This window comes from Rutilus rutilus (genome assembly GCF_951802725.1).
Source record: "Rutilus rutilus genome assembly, chromosome: 2".
Taxonomy (NCBI): Eukaryota; Metazoa; Chordata; class Actinopteri; order Cypriniformes; family Leuciscidae; genus Rutilus; species Rutilus rutilus.
In genome coordinates, this window is record NC_140210.1 from 54,375,408 (window position 1) to 54,402,424 (window position 27,017).

The following is a 27,017-nucleotide window of genomic DNA, read 5'->3' on the forward strand; positions in this document are numbered from 1 at the left end:
TTAAAAATAATTCTATTGAAGACTTACAGTCAAAGAAAGCTCTTGATCTTTAATGTTCTCGATCTGCTCTAGAAGATTTTGAAGCTTTTCAGTCTGACTCTGAAATCAAAATTGAGAAGACAGAGTCCACAAACTCATTCTTTCAATTGGCTTTTGTATGCAGAGTATTCACAGCTTATATGGACTGAATGCCCCCATAAATCATCAGCAATTATTAGAAAAGCGCGTTCATATTTCAGATTACACACATATCTAAAATGCACATGTTATTGCACTGCTTCAGTTTGGACTATTATTGATAGGAGCTGTGAGTCTCTACTAACTTACGTTGCATCCTTCCAGCAGTGTTATATTTATACCTGCAATGACAGAAATCAGCATGAAGACAATAATATAATAAACTGCAAAACATAACCAACACCTCCAGATCAACTTTTCACTGTGTTCATCTGGCAGTTATAACTCAGATACAACAGCCAAATATAATCTAATGTTAACAGTTTAAGGGTCAAAAGACCCAACTAAAGCAAACACTGATCACCATAACAGTGTCTTAAAAATATAGATTTTTTCTCCTTCAGTGATTCTGCTTGTTAACATCAGGTGTCTTCAATAATGCTCAATCATCACTCAATGAATCACTTAATTAGCTCATTAACTTTAGCACTCTTGATTGTTAATTTAACACTCATATTTTAACACTTTAACACTCTTGAGTCTGAAGCCAAATAAACTCCCAAGAAAGTTCATTTAACACTGGAGTTTTTGCTGTGTTAGAGTGATTTAATATCAGTAAATTGACTTACAAAACTTTTATTTCCTTTATTTCAAGGCTACTCAGATATAGTGATAAGTTCAAATCTACCTTAAATGATTAAGGTATCATTAAAACCTTAAAAAAAACTTTTTTTTTACAAAAAAAATAAAATAAATTACTTAGCAGAGGCTGTCTTTTGATATTGTACCTTAACCTTTAAAAGAAACGGTATATATTTGTACCTTTTAATGCTTGGGGACATACACTCACCTAAAGGATTATTAGGAACACCATACTAATACTGTGTTTGACCCCCTTTCGCCTTCAGAACTGCCTTAATTCTACGTGGCATTGATTCAACAAGGTGCTGAAAGCATTCTTTAGAAATGTTGGCCCATATTGATAGGATAGCATCTTGCAGTTGATGGAGATTTGTGGGATGCACATCCAGGGCATGAAGCTCCCGTTCCACCACATCCCAAAGATGCTCTATTGGGTTGAGATCTGGTGACTGTGGGGGCCATTTTAGTACAGTGAACTCATTGTCATGTTCAAGAAACCAATTTGAAATGATTCGAGCTTTGTGACATGGTGCATTATCTTGCTGGAAGTAGCCATCAGAGGATGGGTACATGGTGGTCATAAAGGGATGGACATGGTCAGAAACAATGCTCAAGTAGGCTGTGGCATTTAAACGATGCCTAATTGGCACTAAGGGGCCTAAAGTGTGCCAAGAAAACATCCCCCACACCATTACACCACCACCACCAGCCTGCACAGTGGTAACAAGGCATGATGGATCCATGTTCTCATTCTGTTTACACTGTAAAAAATAATACATTGATTTTATTGATATCTAATTAATAAAAATGAGGCAACAGATTACAAGCAATATTATTAATTAAATTTAACAAATTAGAATTGAGTAATAATTAATCAAATGAATTCCTTTAAAGGTAACCAATTAAAATGAGTAAAATTTACAAAATATATTTTATTGCCAACATTGAAGACGCCTGGTGTTAACAAGCAGAATCACTGAAGGAGAAAACCATAATTAAAGTCACCATTATGGAGATCAGTGTGTGTTTTAGTTGGGCTCTTGACCCTTAAATTATTAACTTTAAGTTTCGTTTGGCTGCTGTACATGAGTTATAACAGCCAGATGAACAAAGAGAAAATGTGATGTAATGGCGTTGGTTGTGTTTTAACATAATCATTACTTCACAATCATTTGACCTGAATCACTGAACTCATAGAGTCCAATTTATGAGTTAGGTGAACTATATTAATTATAGCAGCACTGGCCTTGTACGGCATAATATTTTTTAACTTTTACAATGTAAGGCAAATAATTTCTAAAAAGTTTCTCTTACATAAAAAGGAGACACACAGACATCAATAATCAGCCTGTGAATCTCAACAATGGTGACATTTATAAAGCATGTTGCAGTGCATTCTGGGTTCCACCAATCAAAACTCATTCATGGCTCCCATCATGCATTGCTGCATGAATAAATAATGAGCTTATGTTCAGAGGTGATCTGTTCGTCACCATTGCTGAGATTCATACGCAAAATCTTGATATGTGTGTTTGTGCCTTAAAAAAAAAAAAAACACATATATTTATTTATTTTTTATTATTGATTTGATAATTTGGATTTCATTGAAAAGGCTAAAAATATTATACTGCTGTAATTAATAAAGTTAACTTAACTCATAAATTGGACTCTATATGAGGTTCAGGTCTAATGATTGTGAAATAATGATTATGTTAAATCACAACCAACACCATCAGATCATCTTTTCTATTTGTTCATCTGGCTGTTATAACTCATGTACAGCAGCCGAACAAAACTTAAAGTTAATATTTTAAGGTCAAGAGCCCAACTAAAACACACACTGATCTCCACAAAGGTGACTTTAATTATGGTTTTCTCCTTCAGTGATTCTGCTTGTTAACACCAGGTGTCTTCAATGTTGGCAATAAAAGATATTTTGTACATTTTACTCATTTTAAATGGTTAACTTTTAAGGAATTCGTTTGATTAATTATTACTCAATTCTAATTTGTTAAATTTAATTAATAATATTGCTTGTAATCTGTTGCCTCATTTTTATTAATTAGATATCAATAAAATCAATGTATTCTTTTTTACAGTGTACGCCAAATTCTGACTCTACCATCTGAATGTCTCAACAGAAATTGAGACTCATCAGACCAGGCAACATTTTTCCAGTCTTCAACTGTCCAATTTTGGTGAGCTCGTGCAAACTGTAGCCTCTTTTTCCTATTTGTAGTGGAGATGAGTGGTACCCGGTGGGGTCTTCTGCTGTTGTAGCCCATCCGCCTCAAGGTTGTGCGTGTTGTGGCTTCACAAATTCTTTGCTGCATACCTCGGTTGTAACGAGTGGTTATTTCAGTCAAAGTTGCTCTTCTATCAGCTTGAATGAGTCGGCCCATTCTCCTCTGACCTCTAGCATCAACAAGGCATTTTCGCCCACAGGACTGCCGCATACTGGATGTTTTTCCCTTTTCACACCATTCTTTGTAAACCCTAGAAATGGTTGTGCGTGAAAATCCCAGTAGCTGAGCAGATTGTGAAATACTCAGACCGGCCCGTCTGGCACCAACAACCATGCCACGCTCAACATTGCTTAAATCACCTTTCTTTCCCATTCTGACATTCAGTTTGGAGTTCAGGAGATTGTCTTGACCAGGACCACACCCCTAAATGCATTGAAGCAACTGCCATGTGATTGGTTGATTAGATAATTGCATTAATGAGAAATTGAACAGGTGTTCCTAATAATCCTTTAGGTGAGTGTATATGTACCTTTTTGACCCTCAAAAAGGTACATATATGTACCTTGGGGGACAGAAATTGACACCTACTGTACCCCTATTTCTGAGAGTGTATCCTCACAGCGCCCTCACTGTGTGCTCATGCTATAGTCATATATTGCAACTACAGTATACTGGTCTGATTGGTTGAAGGACTATCCAATTGCGTTCAGAGTCATTTGAACTATGCCCATTGATCATGCCTCTTGTGCAGGAGAAAACACAGAGCAGACTCACCAGACTAATGTTCAATCTTAAAAGATTGAGCTTGGTCTGGTGATAGCCAGACTACACAAAGACTAGATACCCAGCATGCATTGCAGCATGAAGCTGATTCTTGATGTCTCTTTGTGTCTAAATGACACAGTAGTTCAAATGTTTGTGTCTTATTATGCAATTCAGATCTGTTATAAATGATTATGACACTGTTGGATGTCAAACTGTGTAATCTGAGGTCTATTATAATTTAAAATATCAATATCAAACAAAATAATAAAACATCAACATCTAAATCTCTATTAATTGCTGAGATCTTCACATATTTAATGTGAATATATTTAAGTAATAAGACAGGTGATCCATCTAGATCAATATTATTGTGTACCAAAAAGGACAGTCTTTGACAATATTTCTTTAATTAGAGATATTATATAGCAGAGGTGGGAGTAAGTCACATGAACAAGTCACAAGTCTCAAGTCTTAACCTTCAAGTCTCAAGCAAGTCCAAGTCAATTTTGTGAAAAGCAAGTCAAGTCAAGTCATTAATTGAGTGATAATTGAACATTATTGAAGACACCTGATGATAACAAGCAGAATCACTGAAGGAGAAAATATCAAATTGTAAGTTACCATTATGGCGATTTGTGTTTGCTTTAGTTGGACTCTTGACCCATATATGTTTATTTTAAATTTTGTCTGACTGTTGTATCTGAGTTATAACTGCCAGATGAACAAAGCAAAAAAGTGATCTGATGGTGTTGGTTATATTATGACAATCATCATTTGAACTTGATCACTGAACTCATTAAGATCCTTATTTCTGACTTAGATTTACGTTGTTGTTTACAGCATAACTGTGATTCTGCATAAATATCCAGATAGATATAATACAAAGGATTTCTTAAAAGTTGTTTTGAAAAAAAAAAAAGATGAAAAAATCTTTCTTTTAGGCACACACAGACGTCAAGATTCAGTCTATGCATCTCAACAATGGTGACGAGCAGAATATTCAATTAGGAAAAGTAAATTACATAGACAATTCAGATCATAATTTATTCATACCGCAATGCATGATGGGAGCCATTAATGAGTTGTGATTGGTGGCAGCCACTGCAACATGCTTTATTATTGTCACCATTGTTGAGATTCACAGGCAGATTAGAGATTATTGATATCTGTGTTTTTAAATAAATTCATTTGAAAGTGTTTTGATCAGAACAATATTTAATAAATATTTTGAATTATATGAAAAATACTGATAATCATATGCTGTAGAATGGCAGAGCTGCTGTAATTATCAAGATAAGATACCTCAATAAATTTCATTTTTAAGGTTCACAACATGATTATGTCAAAACATAACCAACACTATCAGATCACACTTTTCTTTGTTCATTTGACTGTTATAAATCAATAACAGCAGACAAACAAAATTTAAGGTAAACATAAAATGGTCAAGAGCCCAACTAAAGCAAACACAAATCGCCATAATGGTAACTTACAATTTGTGATTTTCTCCTTCAGTGATTCTGCTTGTTATCATCAGGTGTCTTCAATAATGCTCAATCATCACTCAATTAATGACTTGACTTGACTTGCTTTTCACAAAATTGACTTGGACTTGCTTGAGACTTGAAGGTTAAGACTTGAGACTTGTGACTTGTTCATGTGACTTACTCCCACCTCTGTTATATAGGCTTCCAAATTATTTAATATCAATTGTGGTGTGTTATCTTCAGACCAAGAGAAAGCGTTTGATCGGGTTGAGCATGCTTATCTATGGAATGTTTTAGAAGCTTTTGGTTTTAATGAGAAGTTTTAAAAAATGCGACATTGAGAGTGTTATTAAGTTTAAGTTTAATAGTCCTCTTATGTGCTTCATTCGAGGTCAGTAGAGGTATTAGACAAGGATGTTCATTATCAGGAATGTTATATTCTCTTGTTATTCAATCACTTCTACAAACAATCAGGAAGAATTTCACATTTAGATGGTTTTAGGATACCACTTTGTGATGTACATTTTTGTATATCAGCTTATGCATATGCAGACGACCTTATAATAATTAATAAACAAAGTGACATATGTTTTATCTAAATTTATGAAAATGGTCTTCAACAAAAGTAAATTGTAAAAAAAGTGGGGCATTTTTATTAGGGGATTGGAATGAAGGGAAATCAATTCTTCCTGAAGGTCTGAGTTGAAATAGGTAGGGTTGCAGAGATTTATTATTATTATTATTATTTTATTTTTTAGGAGATGATAATATCGTAAAAAAAAAAAAAAAAAATTGTGATGATTTATTACAAACAGTGAAAGGTCGTCTAGACAAATGGAAGTGGATTCTACCCAACCTGTCTTATAGGGGAAGAACACTTACTGTAAATAATTTGGTCGCTTTACTCTTATGGCACAGACTGGTTTGTAATGATCCTCCAGTGAAATTGATGGCCGAGATTCAAGCGGATTTTGTTGACTTTTTTTGGGAGTATTTTATTTTTGCCCGAAGAAGAAGGGGGTCAACGAGTGGTTCATCTCCAGAGAAGGAGTGCAGCTTACCAGTTGTGTTTTTACCAGGCTTGTGCACAATTCAGAATTGAATTGAGAATGACTCCTTAATTCCAATTCAATTCTTGAATTTGAATTGAATTTGAATTGATGTCAAAAACAGGATCTAGAATTACAATTCGAATTTGAATTAAAGGAAGCAGAATTGCAATTCAATAAAAATTCAAAGAAATTCATATACATATTTTAAGTGAAGTGTTTAACAATGAAGCTTTACGTCAGATATGATTGCATTATAAATGATATTAGTTTGAACTACTTGTCCAGATTACATTAAAAGGATATGTTTTCCCCCAGCGATGAATGTTAAAAGCAATGTAAAAAAAAAAAACGAATTAAACAACATTGAGGGGGTAATTTATTTCAAGAATTTGATCAATATCTATTTTAGAACAAAATGTATTTTTGAGGAAATTTTTTTTGAGGAGTTAATAGTTACGTGAAATGAAATTTCTGTTAATAAATTACAAAATTAATGTAATTGTATTTAGTTGTATTACTGAGGTAAAATGTTTAATTCAATTAGTTACACTCTAAAAAGAGATGTGTTAAAAAACAACACACAGCATGTGTTGATGGTATTTTGACACATGTTCCCAGATAGCAACATTGTTTCGGCCCGGATCCGGCCCACATCTGGCACTTGTGGAATGCAGATCTGGCCCACATGCGGCGTGGAATGACGGCACTTGGGCGGACCGCTCCTGTTTGCCAGATCTGGGCCACAAGCAGGCCATAGCAATGCCACATGTCAGCCACGAGCAAAGAAATAAACCAGAACTGGACCTTATCTGAGCCACAAAATCTGTGTATATTAAATATGAAGTCATCTTAGCCTTAATAAGCCTGTTAACAAGCAGAATCACTGAAGGAAAGAAGAGAACAGAAAAAGAGACGAGCAGAAACACAAGATCTACAACTGACTTCAGACACAGCCTTAGATGAAATCCACTGAAGAGAAAAGAAGACATTAAATCTGTGAAGATCTCAGCAGAGGAGGATTAAACAACTCCACAAACAGCATTACCAGCTTCACTTATTACTAACCAGACTGACTTTATTTCTGTCACACGTCTACAGAAGTTTTTATTGAGAATTAACAGAGGTTTAACTCTAATGTGTTTCATTTAAAGTCACCATAACAGTGAATAGTGTTTCCATTAGTTGGGCTCTTAACTCTTATTGTACCTATTATCTTTTTTGGCTGCTATGACAGTGTGTTTGTCAAACACATTTGCAGCAGCAAAGAAAGCTAAAGTAAAATGAGATCAGGTGATGATGGTTACCTGTTGATGATTTTATAGTCATCATGAATTAGCCTGTTTCACTGATGTCTTTGGAATATAACAATTGTGTTGATCCAGTAATATTGTTACATCACAAACCCTGTGTTACTGCAGCATGAGATCCAGCAATATAATAACAATAAGTTAGAAGACTTTATCAAACATGAGCACGAAAAAGTCAGTTCAACATGACACACACAGACATCAACAATCAGCGTATGAATCTCAACAATGGTGACAATCACAAATATTTAGATAAACAGATTAATTCAGAACATCACTGAAAAGCTAATAATTCATAACAAAAACAACAGCAACAAATAAAAGCAAATATTTAGAATCAAACAAAATTATAGGACAATTCAGCTGCATAATTTATTCATGTTGCAATGCATGCTGGGAGTTTTGTACTATGCTGTAACCCAGCATGCATTGCAGCAAGGTACTTTTGATTGTCACCATTGTTGAGATTCATACGCTGATTGTTGATGTCTACGTGTGTCATATTAAACTGACTTTTTCGTACTCATGTTTGATAATGTCTTCTAACTGATTGTTATAATATTGCTGGATCTCGTGCTGCAGTAACACAGGGTCTGTGATGTGAAAATATTAATGGATTAACACAATTGTTAGAGTCCACAAAACATCAGTGATTAAAGGTTATTTCATGATGATTATAAATCCATCAACAGAAAACCATCATCACCTGATCTCGTTTCACTTTAGCTTTCTTTGCTGCTGCAAATGTGTTTGACAAACACACTGTCACAGCTGCCAAAAAAGACAAAAGATATAAAAAGAGTTAAGAGCCCAACTAATGGAAACATGAATCACTGTTATGGTGACTTAAAAAAGAAACACATTACAGTTAAAACTCTGTTAATTCTCAATAAAAACTTCAGACGTCTGACAGAAATAAAGTCAGTCTGGTTAGTAATAAGTGAAGCTGGTAATGCTGTTTGTGGAGTTGTTTAATCCTCCTCTGCTGAGATCTTCACAGATTTAATGTCTTCTTTTCTCTTCAGTGGATTTCATCTAAGGCTGTGTCTGAAGTCAGTTGTAGTTCTTGTGCTTCTGCTCGTCTCTTTTTCTGTTCTCTTCTTTCCTTCAGTGATTCTGCTTGTTAACAGGCTTATTAAGGCTGAGATGACTTCATATTTAATATACACAGATTTTGTGGCTCAGATACGGTCCAGTTGTGGTTTATTTCTTTGCTCTTGGCTGAGATGTGGCATTGCTATGGCCTGCTTGTGGCCCAGATCTGGCACACAGGAGCGGTCCGCCCAAGTGCCGTCATTCCACGCCGCATGTGGGCCAGATCCGCATTCCACAAGTGCCAGATGTGGGCCGGATCCGGGCCGAAACAATGTTGCTATCTGGGTTGTGTATATTTTTAACACACAATGTGTGTTCAAGTGTAACTCTGGATAGAATAGCACTGGATGGAGGAGAGTTTGTGTTTATGAAAAAAAAAATTATAGGTATATTTTATATGGTATCCCATAAAATGCTCTAAAATAAATAAAGCAATACATTCAAATAAATAAATTAAATCTTAATTCATGAAAACTTAAAGATTAACGGGTGTTTTTTGGCAGCCAATCACATCATGCCTCTTTTTCAATGTCTTTTTCAAATGCTGCTTTCACTTGTTATTAATAACCAGATTAACTTTATTTCTGTCAGACTCTACAGAAGCTCTTATTGAGAATTAACAGGTTTTGGTGTTGACGATTCATTGAATGTTTCATTTAAAGTCACCAGAATCGTGATTAGTGTCAGCTTTATTTGGGCTCTTGACCTTTAACTCTTTAACATTCGTTTTTTGTGATTGCTGTAAATGTGTATTTATTTTAACACTTTAAACAGCAGAAATAATCATGAGAAAAATATGTTTAGATGATAATATTATCACCATGGATATGTAGTGTTGTTAAGCTCAGCAAGAGTTCAATATTTATAAGATTAATGTAATATTTAAAAGATGACTTTTAAAAGGATTAGCATATTACAATTAGCTTAAAATTAGTTTTTAAATGTACAGTGCATACAGGACTTTACAGTCTATGGTATCAAGCAGACATCAAGAATCAGCACATGAATCTCAACAATAGTGACAAACATAAAGCTTCATGCCGCAATGCATGCTGGGTGCCACCATAGTACAAATCTCATCCATGACTCCCAGCATGCATTGCGGCATGGAGCTTTTTGTTTATCACCATTGTTGAGATTCATGTGCTGATTCTTGATGTCTGTATTTGTCTAGTTTCTGCTGCAGATTAAAATTTTTAGAAAACATTTTTTATTATGATGGATAGCATGATGTAGTGTCACAAGATTGTTATATCTAGCAAATAAATAAATTAAATGCACACCATCCATATACTCAAAGACTTGATCAGATCAGCACTTGTTGATTATGACATCATCAAGAAACATCTGATCATATTTTCTCTCACCATAACAAATGTAGGCCTATTTTATTAAAATACAGTTAAAGCAGCCAGAGAAAAACTAAAAGAAGAGTAAAGGGTCAAGAGCTCAAATAAAGGAGCCATTAATCACGATTCTGGTGACTTCAAATAAAACATTCAGTGAAACATCAACATCTAAACCTCAGTTAATTCTCAATAAGAGCTTGTCTATGTAGATTCATGATGTCTAAACCATCCAAATGTTCAAACAAACTCTTTATTAAATGTCACTGGACTCCATAAACACAAGTTAACAATACGTTTCAGTGTTCATCCAGACACTCAGTTGTAAAAACACAGGAAGTAACTCTGGCAAATACACACCGACTACAGTCACATGTGACACATATCTGACACAAGTTGTGTAACTATAACACATTAGTGTGTAAAAGGTTTCAACACACTCCCTGTGTTAAGAACAATAACACACTGGTTGAGTTAAAAGTAACACAAAATGTGTTGTCCTTAACTAGACACACAGGTGTGTTAAGATATAACACAGGTTGTGTTGTTTTTAACACATCCGTTTTAAGAGTGTACTAATCAACTTAAAACGAAATTGCTTTGCATTGATAAAGTTATCCAAATAAAGTAATCCAAACCACATTTATAATGGGTAACTAATAACAGTAATAAGCAAAAACATTTCCAAAATAACCTTCCTAACACTGAATGCATGTGAGACTCAACACATTCTTTCTGTTGTGTGACTGAGTGGAATTTCTTTGAATTGCCATGAATTTAATTCCACTTCCTGTCATTCCAATTCAAATTCAATTCAATGTCCTGTGGGGCGGAGTAAATTCAATTCAAATTCAAATTCATGAATTGAATGGAGGGCAATTCTCAAATTCTGAATTTTGCACAAGCCTGGTTTTTACTCAGGACTGTTGGAAACCTTGGAATAGATAAACCTCTTTTTTTAATGGACCCTAAGTGCTTGAATATTTTAATACTTTTTATCAGCATCTTTTCAAGATTTGGATTTTTTTTTTCATATTCAAAGGACTGAAAATTTTCATTCCATTTTTTGTTTGCTGAATGAACCCTTGATTTTTAAGGCAAGACTGGATCTGTCTGCGACCAATTTTTTACCAGGATTCAATAAGATTTTACAAAATTCAGGTTCCCTTTCAGTCGCTCACGTTCGACGTAACGTCGACGTGACGACATCATTTTCCCCCTAGTTTATACCTTGAAACACAAACACACTCACACATCTGTTCAATTCTACAGATCCACAAACATTCAGACAAAACACAATCCAACAGAGGAAACATCAGTGTACATTACCAGCTGAGGTCGTCTCTGGTGTGACTGTTGTATCGGGGCTGATGATGTTAGTAACAGCTGAAAAATAATGACTAATGGTTAATACCAATGAATCAACAAACACAAATAATGCCAAGAGCTCATGAACACATAATTACCTGCACAGTATGCTGAATAGCGCACAGTTGTTCTAACCAGCTCATAGACATAACAATTGCCTGGACAGGCTTTGACTTTAATGGGAAAAAACAAACGGAGTGGCTAACTGTCTAACAATGAGCTAACTGTCCTATAAATATGATGGGTAACAAGATTAATTTGGAAGCGAGGGTTTACAGATCACAAACAAGCGGGAGAAGCCTCATGTTGCGCTCGTCACGATCGCAGAAAAACAATATCTAGGATCAACACTGTTCATTTATACCGAAGGGTAAGTTTAAATTAATTTACATTTAACTACACTGTTAACCCTTGCTGTAAAAAAGGCCAAATTCTGACAATATCATTCCATTTTCATTAAAACAGTAATATACCGTAGAAAACAAAAGTAAACGACAGGAATATACTGTAAATGAACAGTGCTCAAAATCGACACTCAGAGGCTGTTTTCCCAATCACACCCTATACCCTCATTCCCTATTCCCTACATTAGTTCACTAATATAGTCCACTTTAACTCGAGTTTTAGTGCAGTTTTACAGTAACATACTGTAGATTACAGTAAATAACTGTACAATTAACAGTTAATTACTGGCAACAGTTTTGCCAGTATTTTACTGTAAAAAAAACTGGTAAGGTCTAACAGTGCAGTTTAATATGGAGAGGCACTCCCAGTCAATAATTTGATCTCTCAGTGATCTCACCATGAGCTCTCATGATACCTGTGATGTGTTCACAATCTGAGTTCACAGTGAGCTAAAAGTGTATCCTCACAGCGCCCTCACTGTGTGCTCATGCTATAGTCATATATCAACTATATTGGTCTGATTGGCTGAAGGACTATCCAATTGCGTTCAGAGTCATTTGAACTATGCCCGTTGATCGCGCCTCTTGTGCAGGAGAAAACACAGAGCAGACTCACCAGACTAATGTTCAATCTTAAAAGATTGAGCTTGGTCTGGTGATAGCCAGACTACACAAAGACTAGATACCCAGCATGCATTGCAGCATGAAGGTTTCGATCGTCACCATTGTTGAGATTCATAAGCTGATTCTTGATGTCTCTTTGTGTCTAATTGACACAGTTGGTCAAATATTTGCGTCTTATTATGCAATTCAGATCTGTTATAAATGATTATGACGCTGTTTGATATCAAACTGTGTAATCTGAGGTCGATTATAATTTAAAATATCAATGTCAAACAAAATAATAAAACATCAACATCTAAATCTCTATTAATTCTCAATAATAACTTCTGTAGATGTCTGACAGATATAAAGTCAGTCTGGTTAGTAATAAGTGAAGCTGGTAATGCTGTTTGTGGAGTTGTTTAATCCTCCTCTGCTGAGATCTTCACAGATTTTATGTCTTCTTTTATTTGATCTAAGGCTGTGGCTGAAGTCAGTTGTATGTTTGGAGAATGTTCTTATGAGAAAGATCTGTTATCAGGGTGTGCACTCATACTGTGAGCTGACCATGTGACACCACGCACGTCCCATCATTGCCTCTCTCATCTACTACGCAATATCACAGTTTGACATGTCTGTCATTGGAAAGTTCCACGTGGTGTCATGAATAATTAAGAGCAAGTGTCTTCTTATTGGATAAGAAAACTCAGTCACATGAATAATTATGAGACACCGATGAGTCATCAAAGTACTATAGTGCTCTGACACGATGAAGATTTTAAACCCGGAAGATGAAAATAGCGGAAAAAGCTATGGCAGGTGATGTTCAGATGTTCTCCAGTCACACGAGACACGAAAGACACTTAAATGAGAGATTTAATATCCCAAAGTCTCTTTATGGCACACCAGAACTGATGTCCATCCTTGAGTCTCTGTTATAGTGACAGTAATGGGCTGTTTAGTCTAATTTAAATCATGTCAGCTATGTTTTGTATGTTGTTAAACAGCTTTTATTAAAGGTCCCGTATTATGCCCCTTTTCACAAGATGTAAAATAAGTCGCTGATGTCCCCAGAGTGTGTATGTGAAGTTTCAGCTCAAAATACCCAACAGATAATTTTTTACAGCATGTTTAAATTGTAATTTTTTGGGGGCTCAGAAAAACGCGCTGTTTTAGTGTGTGCCCTTTAAATGCAAATGAGCTGCTGCTGGACGACCCAGGGGGCGGAGCTTCATAAGACAAAAGTAATTAGTAGACATAATTAATTTTCATAATTACGGTTATTATAACGTATTTGTCATCTGCTTGTATGTATCCATTATTTATTAATAGCCTACAAGTCTGCTGTTTCGGACCAGGTCCGAATGATGATCAAACATATACTGATGAGTTTAATAAAGTTTATTGTACATCACACAAAAGATGAAGCGTCAGTTTTACTTCAGAAAATCACCGTAAGAGCTGAGTAAACACAGTAAGTTATAAGAAGTGCACAAGTACATAAACGAATTTCGGTAGAGTTGAGGGAGCATTCCTGTGGGCGGAGGTTAGTCAAAAAACTGTTCTACTGACGTCATTAAAGAAGGAAGTAGAGGGGTGTAGTCCAAATGGGCCGTTCGATGTAGGCGACTTCTGTTAAATAAAATATCTCGCTTGGCATTCACCTTTGAGCTTTATAATTTTACAGATATTATTTATACTCTAACAACAACATTACACACTAACTAAAGTTTGAAACATGGGATCACGAAGAATGGGACCTTTAACGCTTCACTGATGTCAGTGGTGTGGTGCAAATATAGCGCTGTATGTGTGACCAGCAACACTTGTTAAACACAGTCTTCTAGACTGCAAACAACTAACAAATTATTTTTAGTAAACTAATTTTACAATCAGATTTTGATCTTAAAAATAATATCAAATGGCTGCATCTTACCGTTACTAATGTTCAGATGTGTCACTGAAATCCACTTGTTCTTGTTCTTTTGTCCCGTCTCTCCAGCTCCACACCAGTATATCCCAGAATCCTCTAGTGTCAGATCAGTGATGGTCACAGTAAAAACTCCTGCAGATCCATCATCCCTCAGAGAGAATCTGCCGTTACTGTTTGTTTCTGATGAAGCTTTGACACCTGATGACTCACAGATCGACAGGTCGCTTCCTTTGCAGATGAACTTAAACCTGATCTTGTTCTTCAAGTCACTGTTATAATGGCAGGTGATGTTCAGATGCTCTCCAGTCACAGCAAACATGTGAAACACTAAATCAGGGCATAAATGAGAGATGTAAGTGTCCCAAATTCTCCTTAATTCTACACTGCATCCTTGAGTCTCTGTTATAGTGACAGTATGGGCTGTTTAGTCTAATGTAAATCAAGTCAGCTATATTTTGGTGTGAACGGCTTCTCTGTTAACAGACTAATAATGGAAAAAAAATCTAAAATGAAAATGTATTTTACTACAGAAAGACCTGAACTTTTGTGTACAGATAATGTATACTTTGTGTTTTGAATGAGCGATTTCTCCATAACTGAGACAGTGTTGTGTGTGAGGAAGTGATGCGGGTCAGTGTCTGTGGTGTGAACACACTCGCTTATCATCATCTACAGAGAATACTGTGGTTTCTGTTATCTCGCCTCTTTACATCCTTACACAGGGTTACCACACCTTGGTTAACTTCAAATGCAAGGACCTTTCAAGGACTTTCCAGGTCCAAAACCCTCAAATTCAAGGACTTAAATGTGGGAACACATTTGTTGTGTTGGTAACACTTTAAAATACGGATCCTTCATTAATGAATAACTACACAGGAACAAATGAGTAACACAATATTAACAATCTAGTAACTACAGTTAACTAACAAGTAACTCTGATTAACGAATTAGTAAGTAATAGCACACAGATTTAAGTGGTAGTTCACTATTAACTAATCAATAACTACTATTTTTTTAATACTTCCCAGAGAACTACAGAATTTTTTACAGATTTAAGTGGTAGTTCACTAATAACTAATCAATAACTAAAAAAATTTAATACTTCCCAGAGAAATAATGAAAAAAATTCACAATTCATGCAAAACTTAATAACTAATGCAGGAAAAATTACTAGCACTAGATTAACATTACTGCTAGATACTGTACACAAATTATCAATATGTAGTAGCGTAGCAGACTTATGATTTGGGAAAGCTGTCAATAATTAGCCTATGCACTGCTGTCTTTTAGAGAACTATTCATAAATTAAATAATTTTTAAGAATTGTTTTTTATAAATGCACTTGTCTGGAACACTTACCCTGTGGCCGATTTTCCGGCATTCCTCTGGACTGGCTTTGAATAACTAGACTCATCATGGTGAGTACTGGAACATACTGAGTCATCAGCCATCCAAATACCAGTTATTTTATTATTTAACCTACCTCTCAAAATTGTTTTTATGTATGTCTCTTTGTTCATATGTATATATATATATATATATATATATATGTGTGTGTATATATATCCTGTGAATGATTAGATGATTCTACCCTTTCGGGTTGGCTCTTCATTAGTAACTACAGCATGGAATCATGATAACTAGTAATGACTCAAGTGTTAATGCATACTTTTATAGGACTTACAAATTATTTGGATCCGTATTCTAAAGTGAAGATCATGTTAACTAACTAGTAATGACTCAAGTGTTACTACATACCTCTATAGGAACTACTAATTATTTGGATCCGTATTCTAAAGTGAAGATCATGTTAACTAACTAGTAATGACTCAAGTGTTACTACATACCCCTATTTGGATCCGTATTCTAAAGTGAAGATCATGTTAACTAACTAGTAATTACTCAAGTGTTACTACAAACCCCTATAGGAACTACTAATTATTTGGATCCGTATTCTAAAGTGAAGATCATGTTAACTAACTAGTAATGACTCAAGTGTCTCAAATGACTCAAGCTATAATAAAATAACTGGTATTTGGATGGCTGATGACTCAGTATGTTCCAGTACTCACCATGATGAGTCTAGTTATTCAAAGCCAGTCCAGAGGAATGCCGGAAAATCGGCCACAGGGTAAGTGTTCCAGACAAGTGCATTTATAAAAAACAATTCTTAAAAATTATTTAGTTTATGAATAGTTCTCTAAAAGACAGCAGTGCATAGGCTAATTATTGACAGCTTTCCCAAATCATAAGTCTGCTACGCTACTACATATTGATAATTAGTGTACAGTATCTAGCAGTAATGTTAATCTAGTGCTAGTAATTTGTCCTGCATTAGTTATTAATTAGTTTTGCATGAATTGTGAATTTTTTTCATTATTTCTCTGGGAAGTATTGAAAAATAGTAGTTATTGATTAGTTATTAGTGAACTACCACTTAAATCTGTAAAAAAATTCAGTAGTTCTCTGTGAAGTATTAAAAAATAGTAGTTATTGATTAGTTAATAGTGAACTACCACTTAAATCTGTGTGCTATTACTTACTAATTCGTTAATCAGAGTTACTTGTTAGTTAATTGTAGTTACTAGATTGTTAATATTGTGTTACTCATTTGTTCCTGTGTAGTTATTCATTAACGAAGGATCCGTATTTTAAAGTGTTACCGTTGTGTTGAATAACAAATGTTGAGGTTCCATCGTAGTTGTTTTGTGCGCACGTGAACGTCATGGCAACGTACAACACAAAGTACCTCACGCGGGAAACACTTAACGTAACGCGTAAACGCGCGTAGCTAACATAAATCAAGTAAGTATGCATGGGCCACGAAGTGTTGGCAAAATAACACATTAACGGACCGGAGGAAATAATATGAATGTTTTTTCCAGAAAACTAAATAAACAAAATAAATTCAAGCACTTTCAAGGAACTGTATCTATTATGGTCATTTTCAAAAACTTTCCAGGGCCTTGAATTTTCTTTTTTCAGATTCACAAACTTTCAAGGATTTCAAAGACCCATGGGAACCCTGCTTACAACACATGATACAGCGCTCTCTCAGACACACACAGACCTCTCTGATGTTACTGATATATTAGTTATGATTATATGTGTTTTACACCATATCTATGTGCACTGTCCACTTCACTCATGTAGAATTTTCTGACTTACCAGGTTTAATTTCCAGGTTAATCTCTGTAAAGACATCAGATGTTCTCACACCACACCAGTATTTGCCTTTATCCTCTGTTCTCAGATCAGTGATGGTGACGGTGAAGATGCGGGTCGTTCTGTCATCGGTCAGAGAGAATCTCCTGTCTTTAGCTGGAGATCCAGATTCAACAGGAATGTCTTTATTGCGTACTGGACACTCTCCTCTGCAGAGATACTTATTCTTCTCTTCATATCTAGACTCATAGGGACAGCGTATTTCAACTTTTCCTCCTTCATAACCAGTGAAAGTCAAGATCTCCTTCATCTCACACGTCAAGACTAAAAACATAAGAGAGAGAAACTCAGCTCAGAGCGAACATGGACCTGATTGAGAACAGGTGCTGTTTTAGAAAGACCCAGAAACACAGAATAAACTCTTACCAGACATGATGAGCAGGAGAAATATGAGAAGTTTATGATCACAGATCTGGATCATTTTCTGCTTTATCTGTGAGCCGCTGGTGGCCTGTGTTATGAAGAGCTGCTCTCTCTCTCTCTCTCTCTCTCACTCACTCACACACACACAGACACAGACACAGACACACACACACACACACACACACACACACACACACACACACACACACACACTCACACACTCACACACACACACTCTCTTTATCTCTCACTTCCAGTGCGATTGTTGAGCAAGTGTGTGCAGACTGGTGTGAGTGTTAAAGTGTTAAAGTGGTGTGGTGTGAAAGTTTTTTATTATCTTCTTTCGGCTGTGATGGATTTTTTAATTAATCAACTAAATAATCAACTTTCATTTGTTTTTCTTGCAGGAACGACATTCCTATGCTTTTACAGTTTTTTTCGATTGCTAAACGACAGTGGGCACAACTGGAGTCACACGTGCAAAACTCTACAGTCTGCACAGCAGCAGTTCATGTGGACCAAACTCTAGTTCGTTTTTCATTGCTTGAACACAGTTTTCAAAACTCTACACACTTATCCCATGACTTTAACCACAACCTGCACAACACTGTGGATTTACAGCACTTTGTTCAAATGCTAACACACTGCTGTCAAAACTGTGAACCACACATTCAAAACAGAATAGATTTCAGCCTTGTGCCTTTCAAACACTGCTGATTGCAATTTCAGCTGAAAGGCTAAGCAGGTGTCTTGTTTTAGACTTGTTAGTGAACACACACACACACACACATATATATATATATATAGGTAGAGCTCAGAAAGACTAATTTTGGAAATGGAACAAGGAAGACGGGTTTTGATGGGAACTGATGTTGATGAAAACCTGTGGCCTGATGCTAGAGAGAGGCAGGATTAGCCCCTCAATTATTTGTTCAAATAACAGTACAGTATGTACTTTTAGTTTCTACCTTTTTTTTTTCTCACTACTGTAATTCCGTAAATTACTACAGACTTTTGAAGCAAACTGCTAATTTTCATTTACCTTAAAGAATTGTTATGTTCTAAAATTTAAATAAATCATGTGAAAGAATGTCACTCTGAAGTCACTGAAATTGTTCAAACTGTAAAGATGAAAAGTTTGTATTTTCTGTATTGGTGTTTGATGCTAGTGTTTTTCCTCTCAGTGTGTTCTGAGTGACAGTGTGTGTTATCTCAGTGAGGGTTGTGTATAGTGTTTGGCTGCACTGAGCCTGTTTTGAGCCATGTGTTAAGAGTTGTGTTGCTTGGAATGAGTTTTGCAGGTGATGTGAACTGTTTAGCTCAGGTGACTGTTGGTAGTGCAGACTGTAGTTAGAGTTTTGCACATGTAGCTCCAGTTGTGCTCACTGTCGTTTAGCAATCGGAAAAAAATGTAAATGTTTCCAAACTGTTGTGAAAACTTGTGACTTTGAGTGTGTGTGTGTCTGTGTGTGTGTGTAAATACAAATTAGGGGAAGTTAAACTAGACAGATGACTAGTTTTCAAACCTTGTGAAGAGTAATCACAAAAACAGAGTTTGCTTGTGCCAGTGACAGAGGGAAAAGTTTGGGGCTTTTGAACCAATTGATCCAATCAAATTGAAGGGGACATGTTAGTCACTATAATCTTATTTGTTGTCTTGATTCTATAAAAACTGTTGTATCAAACATGTTATCTAGTGGGATTCTCAATGGAATGTGTCTGAGATCCTCCGGCCTTGCTTCTTGGGAGAGATTCCCTGAGAACTGCTCGGGAAGATCTCCTGGCCGTGATTAATAAAACAAGCAGCATCTCCAGGTTTACTGTATTATAGTATGTTTACTAGGTTAAAGACACTTGCTTGTGTCTCAGTCCTTTGTGTGTTTGCAGGGTGGTTTGATACTGAGGTCAGTGTGATAAAGATCATCATCATGAGATGTTCGTCAGCTTGTGGTTTTCTTTTGCTCTATTTACTGTATATTCTCTCGGTCAAACCAAAACCCTTGAGCTCCTGCAGGTGTGAGAAAAACAGGAAATGTTTTTTAGTGCTAAAGGACACAAACTTTTTTCTCCATATAAAGATGCTGTGAATTTGTGTAATATATGAAAAAAAAATGATATATATATATACATATAAGCTCTTCCACGTTATATTACTGACTCTGTCTGACTCGGAGTATCTCATCCAGGATGGCACATAAAACCTTTAATTCTTATTCATATTGGAAATATTCAAATATGGCATGACAACATACATACCAGAGGCAATGAGGTTTAAATGGGTGGTATAATGCCCTTTTCACAAGATGTAAAATAAGTCTCTGATGTCCCCAGAGTCTGTATGTGAAATTTTAGCTCAAAATACCCCACAGATGTTTTAACATACACTGTTAGCCCTTGCTGTAAAAAAAGGCGTAATTCAGACAGTATCATACCATTTTCCATTAAAACAGTAATATACCGTAGAAAACAAAAATAGCCTACAGGAATATACTGTAAATGAACAGTGCTCAAAATGGACACTCAGAGGCTGTTTTCCCAATCACACCCTATACCCTCATTCACTATTCCCTACATTAGTTCACTAATATAGTCCACTTGACAGAGTGAATGAAAATAAGTGAGTGAATTGAGACACTGATGAACACCTGATAAGCAGAATCACTGAAGGAGAGAGACAAACAAGAACAGAAAAAAGAGAAACACAAAAACTACAACTGACTTCCAGCCACACTGAGTGTGAAACCAGTTTACGATTATTTCTTTCATACATGTACAAAAGTTCTTGTTGAGAATTAACAGAGATTTAGTTAATAATAAAAATTTGTTGTCACCATGATGGAGATCAGTATTTGCTTTAGTTGGTCTTGTCTCTTGACTTCTTACCATTCATCTCTCTCTGACTGCTGTAACAGTGAGTTTATAAAACACATTTGTTATGGCAAGAAAGAGTCAAGAGGAAGATCAACAGGTGTTTTAGGCATTTGTGATGATGTCACAATTATCATGGACATGTCTGATTCTTTGATCTTTCCTGTATATATTCTTTGAATTGTTGGGTATTTCATATTTAGCATATATCTGTGAATCTACAACATGAAATCAATATTTCTGTAATCAATAGTGATGTTACGTTCGTGAACGAATCGTTCTTTTTGAACGAATCCTTTAGGTGAACGAATCGTTCTCGTTCACGTAATCAATTGACTCATATTTCTCGTTCACTGAAATCCCTCCCTCCACAGCAGCGCGGCGCTATTAGCAGCGCATGCGCAGCTCAGTGAACCGGTGTTTTCAACCTGTCAAAGAATGAACCTCGAGCCAATAGCCTTCGAGTATGAGATGTGACGGAGCATGTGATTTGTTGGATGTAGTGAACGAATACGCCCTTCACTGACTGACTGACCGACCGAGTTGCTTTTGAGTCTGAACCGGGTCTGAACGAGAGAGAGAGATCTTATCGTTTGTGTACGAGTTGAACGAACTGGCATGTCGTTCATGAACGAAAATAACCAGTTGTTTGAACGATAATGATGGCGAACCGATAGAGCTAGGCTTGTGTAGTTAGCATGTTTGCATCAAATAAACAAATTTACACTTTACCATTGTAATGAAAACAGGTTAATAACGCAATATATTGGTTAAATATAACAAAGACAAATTAACATCGTCATTTTTTACTTGGTTTGAGTTAAGGGAGGCGCACTTGACTGTTTACTTGATTTAAATTTACACTTCTCCTTACCTGCTTTTCTTATATTTTGGTTGTGTGTTTTAGTCTTAGTTTTGTGGTATTTTGCACTTTGAACAATTTACTTGACTACTTGTGTTCATTTTGTATTATCAAAATTAATTCATTACGTTTTATTCATGTATGCACTTCTCTAAAAACTAAAACAAACCAAAAAAATATGACAGTATTGGTTAGGTCTCATAACGTCAGCAAATAGCATTTCAGTTTGGGCTGTGAAGGGGCATGTATTTGGTTGGATCTACTGAACGAATATGCCTATCACTGCTGAGATCGCTCTGTTTTGAGTCTGAACGAGAGGGAGAGATCTCGTTCGTGAACGAATTGAACTGGTACTTTCGTTCGTGAATGAGAGTACTGGGTAGATCGGTCATTTAGCATGTGATTTAATCTCATTCAAAGCGCAGTTATAGGTGTGCACATATAATTGTTTATATTCATATTCAACATACAGAACATCAACGTTTAATATAATCCCAGATTTATGAATGTGTATGTCTGTAATTAAAATGTTAATATTATGCAAGAAAACCTTGGTTTGGTCATCTGAACCACTTATTTAGACTTATGTTATTAATTTAGTAAATAAGGCACACATTTTAACAAAGCCAAATCACTTTTTTTTTTGTAACAAGTAAATACGTTCATTAAAACATAACATAAAATACACTCTTTTTCGCCACCTGCTGCAGTATATATCTAATATGAAGAAATTATCACTGAACGAATCAGTGAACGAGTCTGAACGAATCATTTTGGTGAACGAACTGAAAATGAACGAGTCTCTGAAAAGAATCAAACTTTCCACCACTAGTAATCAATGAAGAATATCGTAATCATATAGTGCTGTAAAACATTTTTAACTCCTGCTTTACTCAGACACACACACACATCAACAATCAGCACATGAATCTCAACAATGGTGACAATCAAAAGTTTCATGTCGCAATGCATGCTGGGTTCCAGGATAGTATAAAACTCCCAGCATGCACTGCTGCATAAATAAAAAAAATTAAAAAAATTTTGCCACCATTGTTGAGCTTCATGTGCTAATTTGTGATATCTCTGTGTTTCAGCTTACAGCATCTGATTATATTTTCTCTTGCTGTTCTCGCCATAACAAACAGACACAGCTGCCTGAGAAAAACTAATGTTAAAAAGTCAAGAGCCTGACTAAAGCACACACTGATCGCCACAGTGGTAACATCAAATCAAACTATTACTTTCAAATAAGTAATCAACATCTAAACCTCTTCTTAATTCTTTTCTGTAGATGTCTGACATAAATAAAGTCAGTCTGGTTAGTAATAAGTGAAGCTGGTAATGCTGTTTGTGGAGTTGTTTAATCAGATCTTGAGAGATGTAATGTATTTTATCTTCAGTTGATTTCATCCAAGGTTGTGGCTGGAAGTAGTTCTTGTGTTTCTCTTTCCTTCAGTGATTCTGCTTGTTAACAGCAGGTGTTCGTCAATAATACACAATCATTATTCAATCACTTAATTATCTCATTACCTCCAACACTGATTCAGTGTTACATTAAACAGCCTGTACTGTGCACACTAAGCAGTGTTCATTTCATCTGGGCAAACCCATGTGGGGCCTACATGGAAACCGAGGACAAAACTGGCTGGGTCCCAGTTAGATAGCCCAGGTCAAACCCATTTGGGCCCCACATGGCTGTGCTGGCTGGGCAGGAGTCTTGATGGTGTTTTTTAGAGAGCTGAAAGCTGCAGATGCAGGAACATACAGATGTGGAGTGAATGTGTCTCACTATACTGAGAGCTTCACTGAACTTCAGCTGGACGTCAGAGACGGTGAGGAACCACAAATACTTTATCTCATATCCAGCATTTGTTCAGATTTTTATCTAATTGTTTGTTGCTGCTTTTGGTTTTTGTTTTATAGATACAAAATATCCAAAGACAAAGACTGAATCTGCTCATCTTGGTGAAGAAGTCAACATCACCTGTCAGATCCCAGAGGAACATAAAGTTCATTTCTGCAAAGAGATTGATGATCACATCTGTCAAAACATCAGCACATCTGCAGTGACAGAAATGAGTCCTTCATCTGAGAGAAATGAAGAGAGAGTTTTTACAGTGAGCATCAGTAATGTGAGCGTGAGAGATGCTGGAGTTTACTGGTGTGGAGCAGAAACCAGAGACACACATTTGACTTTCATCTCCCTGACCACCAAAATTCAGCTCGACCTCTTCAGTGAGTGAATTCAGATGATTTCATTGTAGTAAATACAGTATATTCAGAATCAAGTGTGTTAAATGTCTGTGTTTGTTTGCAGTGGCTCCAGTAGTGAGACGTGAAGGAGAATCTGCTGAGATCTTCTGCCCTTATGATTCAATCTATAAATCAAAGTCAAAGTCTCTCTGTAAGGGGAAGTGCTCCACTAGAGATAGAAATACTCTCAATGAGACTGTGAGAGAAGAGAAAGAGACCAAGACTGACAGATTGACTCTGAATGATGACGTCACTGCAAGTGTCTTCACTGGGACCATCACTGGACTGACAGCAGAGGATGCTGGGAAATACTGGTGTGCAGTGACATTAGAGAGAGACGTGAATTATCTTTACACTCATCTGATCGTCATCATGAACGAGGGTGAGAAAGATTTAAATATCTGAATATGTGAAACTATGGCTGAGACGCATGAAACTCAACAGAGGCATATAAAATACAATGTAGTTATGTGTAAGTATGCAGAGATTAACAAACTGTACTGTTTCGCTAGTAATACAGCAAAATCCCCAGAGTTAAATCAACACTGCTCAGAGCACATATGTTCCCACTCTACAGAGTGTTACAGTAACTCTGAATCAGTGTTAAAGTTAATGAGATAATTAAGTGATTAATTAAGTGATGATTGAGCATTAGTGATGAACACCTGCTGTTAACAAGCAGAATCACTTAAGGAAAGAGAAACACAAGAACTACAACTGACTTTAATCACAGCCTTAGATTAAATCAGCTGAAGAGAAAAGAAGACATTAAATCTGTGAAGATCTCAGCAGAGGAGGATTAAACAACTCCACAAACAGCATTACCAGCTTCACTTATTACTAACCAGACTGACTTTATTTCTGTCAGACGTCTACAGAAGTTCTTCTTGAGAATTAACAGAGCTTTAGATGTTGATGAAAATGTTTGGTCGCCATTATGGTGATCAGTGTTTCCTTTAGTTGGACATCTTGACTTTTTATGTGAGTTTGTGGTGTTTGTAACAGTGTTTACAAAAACAGGAAAAGTGGCTGAGTGTGTGGGGTGTTTAGGGAAGTGTTAAATTTTCAGAAATCAGCTTTCTGTTCTAAAAGTGCTTTGGCAGAACAAACGTAAGTCATAGAGGGATGCTAGTACATCCGTACAGCGTCTTCGTGTTTTTCAGGTGCGTAAAGGTCTGTTTATTAGTCAATGCCCACGACAGTCATACCATATGGTAGAACTCATTCTGAACAACTTTGCCTCCAGAACTGCCGCTGTCAATCGAATCATTCGTTAAATACTGAGTTTATTTCAGAAATCTACTTTTGTGAACTCAACCATAGCAGGTTCATGCAGATAATGGGCATGGCTAAGTCTAGCCAAAAGCCTATCTTTCCTAAATGAAAGCTCAGAACTTTGTGTCATTAGGTGAGCACATGATGCAACTTAAGAAGTAAAGAAGCATGCACACTTTTACATTTATGCAAACTTATACCACTCTTAGGTGGCGGTATACCTGTTAAAAACCTTTAAAAACAATGTATTTCTTTAGTAAATTGCCTATATTGGCTGTAAATGTTTTCCATGATAGGTGGTTACAGGATTGCTGAAAACAAAATACCTTTTTACGCATGTGCTTAAAGGCCTTAAAGCGCTTGAATCCTGGTAATTGCTGCTATATTTTATAATGTTTTTACTCACACTTGTTTAAAATGTATTTACAACCCATACATGTTAAAACAAACATTTATGTTACATAGAAAAGTGCTGAAAATTATTTTAATAAATTTGAATATTTGTGTAGATATTAAGTTATTTGTGTTTCTCTTGATTTCTCTTTAGTGCCTTTGTGTTTTATTTTCAGGTTTCTCCATGATCATCATTATTTGTGTGTGTGTGATTCTGCTGCTGATTGGTGGATTCACTCTGACTGTGTGTAAATTAAGACACATGATACGAGGTTTGATCATTTATTCTGTTCATTTATTTTATTCTGTTGATAGAAATGAATAACTAGTTATTTGATTGTCTCTGAGCTGCTTCAATCTGCAACATTAAAATCTCAATGAGTTTCTGTCTCAGATGCTGCTGTTCATCTCCAGTTTAACACTTGATGTTGATCTGATTCACTCACAGATCCTGGATCAGCTCAGATTAACAGTCATGATGAACTACCCACAATCCCCTCTGATGAGCTCCTGTACGCGTCTGTCAGTTTCCAGAAGCATGAAGAGTCTCTCAGTGAAGCTTCAGTCACTGTCAGTAAGAACGAGCTTTACTCTGATTACGCCACGGTCAGTCACCGCATGAGACTCAACTAACTCACTTATAACAGATCACAGATCAGCACACATTACACCAGACCAGCATTTGCTTATGTTTACAGTTAGCTGATACAATTCTCCTTATAATCCATAGTTTAGCGTAATGTTTTATTGACCAGGGTCATTCAGTCTGTTAAATCATGAGACACTTTAAAGTTTCCACTGCCGAACATGTTGCTTCTTTCACACGTTCAAAATGTGTCAGATGTTGATTGATGTGCATAAAGAGTTTGTCTCAGTTCATCTCAGTTTATGTGTGATAAAAACAGGAAATACAAACCTGAAGTGACACAAAACGAAATGTAAAGTTTCCACTCAGATGCAAAGATGTGTATTTTAAATGCAGCTCTTGGCGCCTCTTTAACAGCAGCTCAATAGCAGCAGCTCAAGTACAAGAAGGTTCACAGCAAATTTCCCAGCGTTAAATTAGTCCACACTCAGAGTGTTACAAGTGTCACTGAATCAGTGTTAAAGTTAATTAGGTAATTAAGTGATTAATTGAGTGAGGATTGAGTTGTATTGAAGACACCTACTGTTAACAAGCAGAATCACTGAAGGAAAGAGAAACACAAGAACTACAACTCACTTCAGCCACAGTCTTAGGGTACGTTCACCATCAAAAACATCACCATTATAGTGAACAGTGTTGCCTTTAGTTGGGTACTTTGTCTCTCGACTTCTTATGTGAGTTTATGGTCTTTTAACAGTATTTACCAA

The 27,017-nt window shown here is 36.0% G+C and overlaps 2 protein-coding genes across 2 annotated transcripts in view; one reads left to right on the forward strand and one right to left on the reverse strand.

The window, feature by feature from the left end:
* Positions 1 to 12: 12 nt before the first annotated feature.
* On the reverse strand, positions 13 to 18,115 carry LOC311286530 (polymeric immunoglobulin receptor-like; the record flags this gene model as incomplete). The annotated part of the gene is made up of 6 exons (XM_084402738.1): positions 18,017 to 18,115; positions 17,594 to 17,914; positions 14,429 to 14,752; positions 11,447 to 11,503; positions 328 to 359; positions 13 to 99 (listed from the first exon to the last, which is right to left on the reverse strand). The coding sequence occupies exons 1-6, from the start codon at positions 18,069 to 18,071 to the stop codon at positions 13 to 15; spliced, it is 876 nt and encodes a 291-aa protein (XP_084258864.1). The 5' UTR covers positions 18,072 to 18,115.
* Positions 18,116 to 23,457: 5,342 nt separating this feature from the next.
* LOC311286286 (uncharacterized protein) overlaps positions 23,458 to 27,017 on the forward strand; it is an 83,593-nt gene continuing 80,033 nt past the window's right edge. Inside the window, exons 1-2 of the mRNA XM_084402417.1 lie at positions 23,458 to 23,575; positions 23,667 to 23,978. Of these exons, the coding sequence (XP_084258543.1) occupies positions 23,464 to 23,575; positions 23,667 to 23,978 (424 nt within the window). The 5' untranslated portion in view covers positions 23,458 to 23,463. The remainder of the gene's footprint in view (positions 23,576 to 23,666; positions 23,979 to 27,017) is intronic.